General features: G+C 37.8%; 1 protein-coding gene across 1 annotated transcript in view; it reads left to right on the top strand.

The window, feature by feature from the left end:
- Window positions 1–1,180: 1,180 nt before the first annotated feature.
- LOC139971761 (uncharacterized) overlaps window positions 1,181–3,685 on the top strand; it is a 3,068-nt gene continuing 563 nt past the window's right edge. The window contains exons 1-2 of the mRNA XM_071978493.1: window positions 1,181–2,080; window positions 3,377–3,685. The exon at window positions 3,377–3,685 is cut by the window's right edge and continues 563 nt beyond it. Of these exons, the coding sequence (XP_071834594.1) occupies window positions 1,192–2,080; window positions 3,377–3,657 (1,170 nt within the window). The 5' untranslated portion in view covers window positions 1,181–1,191 and the 3' untranslated portion in view covers window positions 3,658–3,685. The remainder of the gene's footprint in view (window positions 2,081–3,376) is intronic.

Here is a 3,685-nt window from a genome sequence, read left to right as displayed (position 1 = left end):
TCTTTTATCATTGTACAATTCAATTAAAAAAATATCGTTATGTCTTATTTCAAAACAAATGTTTACAACTTTCTAACTTTGTAACAAACTATGTCTGCTAAGTAGGAGCATAAGACAAGGGTAAAGGGAGATCGGAGGAGGGAAAGGACACCGTTTTTTAGATCTGTCTTATAGTTTTCGCACAAACAAATAGCTAAACTGCTCAGAAAGCTTCTGCAGCATTGATTCTTTTGTTTAATTATTATATTTACCATGAACGTGAGATTGTATACTAGAAAAGTATATTTTGTTTATTGATTTTATAGATTGTTTGTACTTTTGTCTGCCAATCCAAATCATTCCAAACATCAAAGATATTAATTTTTACAATCAGATATTCCACATGTTTTACTTTACAGAAGACACAGAACCTACAGTCCATTGCGATTCACCGCTGTATCTTAATCTTCATCGACCTGGTATCATCAAGTGCAGCGTAAGTGAGCCGGTATATGGCTTCTACTGGTATTTTGGGAATAACCCACAATCCATAGTAACATTGCTGGAGGATCGACAGGCCGGCCCTAGAAGTGGTGATCTGACGATTGCTCAGAACGGTTCTCTGATATTTAGCAACGTTGCAATGAGTGATGAAGGGCAGTATCGTGTTGATGCTATTTTAGACGCTGGTGGCGATGTATCCACGAACATAGACGTATTCATCGTAGGTAAGTACTTCTATGTTGATGATGCATAGTGTGACCATGGAGTTGTGACTGTGTATCTCACAAGCAAACCTGATGGGTATACCATAGACAACATATTTTACATGTCTAAATATCTGATTTTTGGAATGATGGGAGTCAACGAAATGAAGGGAACAACTAAATAAAAGAAAGAATATGTTATGAGGGGAAGCTCCTTTTCCCCTGAGACGTCATATTTTTCTTACAGTTAATTTAATAATGTTTAATAAAAAGAAAGAAATAGAAAGAATGTAATTTGATGCCTATAACCACGTTATATTAGAATCACGTTAAGTCAGAAACAATTAGCAACATGTTGAACGAAAAGCAATAACAGGCTGATGATTATTTAACATCCTAATGATCGGTTTAAAATGTCCCTTTCCAGGCGACTTAGACTGTGTTTGATTACTTTCCGAAGGTACCTTTTTCTGATGTTCTTTTCTTTTTAGTACCCACAACACAGATGTTTCCTGCGATAGATGGTTGCCAAGGTGATGATTGCCGTTTGTTTTGGTATGGTGAACTCAAGTTGACATGTACAATGATTGGACGACCAGCAGTAACTCTTACTTGGTACAATGATACTGCGGAGGCGGCAGTGACGGACGCCACTGAACAGAGTTACAAGGATCCATCCTCAGATATGTTTGTGTCTTCTTCTACCATCAGTGTAAAGATAGATATCGACAAAACACAAACCCTGACATGTACCCCATCAGGTTTATCAGTTTCCAAAAGGACGAAGAACGCGTCGGTGCTTTTGATGGGACCTACAAATCTTGATAATGTATACAGGACCGAATACCTTGATATTAATGAGGACACTAGTTATAATGAGCTACTACAAAGTAGTTGTGATAGCGAAACGATGTTCATTCAAACATCAGAACCTATTGGCAAGACCATTAATATGGCAGATAAATACGATGATCTTGGTCCACTTATACTAACTTCAATATGTCTTGTGAATCATACTTACACAAGAACCTCGATGATGTTGCATCGTTACAAAACACCAGATGACAATAGTGTATCATTCATCAAAAATTGTGAAAGTAAACACCATTGCATTATTGCTGCTGACAACGGAAACGTAGACTTGACATGTGTTGTTAATAACACTCATCCTGCAGCAGACATCTCCTGGGAAGTGCTCAACAGTAATATTTCGATCTTCAATATGTCAGCTTCCTCGTCATGTATCCTCGATAGATGCATTTCATCCGTTACGATCCAAGTTACCATTAGCGATGACCAAGAAGATATCGAGTATCCGGAATGTCTACAATGTGTTGTCATTCTTCCAGGATATAAATTTCGTCACGAGTCGTATGCTACATTGAAGATGAATGGTAAGAGCTTGGCAATTTTCTCACTTGTAAATGTTTTAATATACATTGCACATATTTGCCCGCATCTGACCCCTTCACTACTGATTTAATTAACATAAGTGTTACAATATACATTGCGCCTGTACAAAAAAGGTAAAAACAATGAATTGCCTCTTTTCTCCTACCTCAATGATTTCCACATTTTGAATTACATTTACTCTTTCCCATTTGCGTTAAACCCCGTAATCAAAACATAAAGCTAAAAGAATCTAGAAAAAAATGTTTCTCCTTTATTCTTAACATGCAGATCTTTTCTCATCAGGTATTTTAATCCGATATTCGATCTTACTTTAGAGCTACATTCTCGGGGAAGATGAGGGGGGGGGGGGGGGACTGTGGGTTGTAGAGGGTGCAAACATCAGTAAGTGGTCAAACTGTATCACATCGAATGCCTACAGCTTGGAAATATTTCAATGGGGACAGGCGAAGCTGCCGCAAACTCCTTTTGTTGTTTGTTATGACTTCCTTCATATTTCCTTTCCTCAGCATTTGGAGGAAGGGTATGAATGGGAACCAGGGAGAGGAGAGGGTACATTCCCTTTTCTGGTAGTATAGTATAACAATAACTTTACAGTTTCAGTTTATTTTCTCCACACCACCTCAGTGAGGTATAAGAAAACATATGTAAGGTATATTTCAATAGCATTCCAAAGATTAAAAAATGACAAATAACATATAGCTTAAGACAAAGGGAGTAAAAAGGAAAGATACAAAATGACACACGTCCTTTCAACGATTTGTGCGGAATAGGTTGAGAGTAGAAATAGAATTCCAAAGATTAAAAAAACGACAAATAACATATAGCTTAAGACAAAGGGAGTAAAAAGGAAAAAGAAAGAATGACACACGTCCTTTCAACGATTTGTGTGGAATAGGTTGAGAGGAGAAAGAGGGGGGGGGGGGGGGATGGAAGACTTTAGAAAAGTCTAAAAAATGTAGCATCAGAGACTGTTAAGGGAAAGAAACTTTCTCAAGAATTAACAACAGTTTTTAGAATTTAACTACAAAATTGGCTCAGATTTACAAAGACAGTTTTACCCGATGATTGAAACAAATGCTTCATTCTAAGAGAACTAGGTCTTCTCCTAAAATACGGTTCCAAGAACTCAATTCTAGCGACTGAATGTAAGGACAAACATAAATGTAATGTAAACAAGAAGGAGTAAAGCCCAAAAAATGAATTCTGCCTTACAAGGTTTACTATCCTAAGACATTATATATATGAAGCCACGATAACATGATCTTATCCGTTTTCAGGAAACCCTCTACCGTCATCGACACCGTCACCGACACCGTCACCGACATTGTTATCGTCACCGACATTGTTATCGTCACCGACATTGTCATCGTCACCGTCATTGTCATTGTCATCGTCGCCGTCCTCGCCTCAAAGAGATTGTGTAAATTGCTTGGCCGTCTGCGTCCCAGTATTATCCATTGTTATCATCGCTACAATAGCAGTACATGCAGCTATCTACTTTTGTAGAACAAGAGAAAATGGAAGCAACTCAAGCGATTATGACTCATTGCAACAGTGAGAGAGTGATAACGGATGCTAGAGTTATT

This window comes from Apostichopus japonicus, chromosome 8 (assembly GCF_037975245.1).
Source record: "Apostichopus japonicus isolate 1M-3 chromosome 8, ASM3797524v1, whole genome shotgun sequence".
Classification (NCBI taxonomy): domain Eukaryota; kingdom Metazoa; phylum Echinodermata; class Holothuroidea; order Aspidochirotida; family Stichopodidae; genus Apostichopus; species Apostichopus japonicus.
This window is presented reverse-complemented; position numbering and strand designations above follow the sequence as displayed.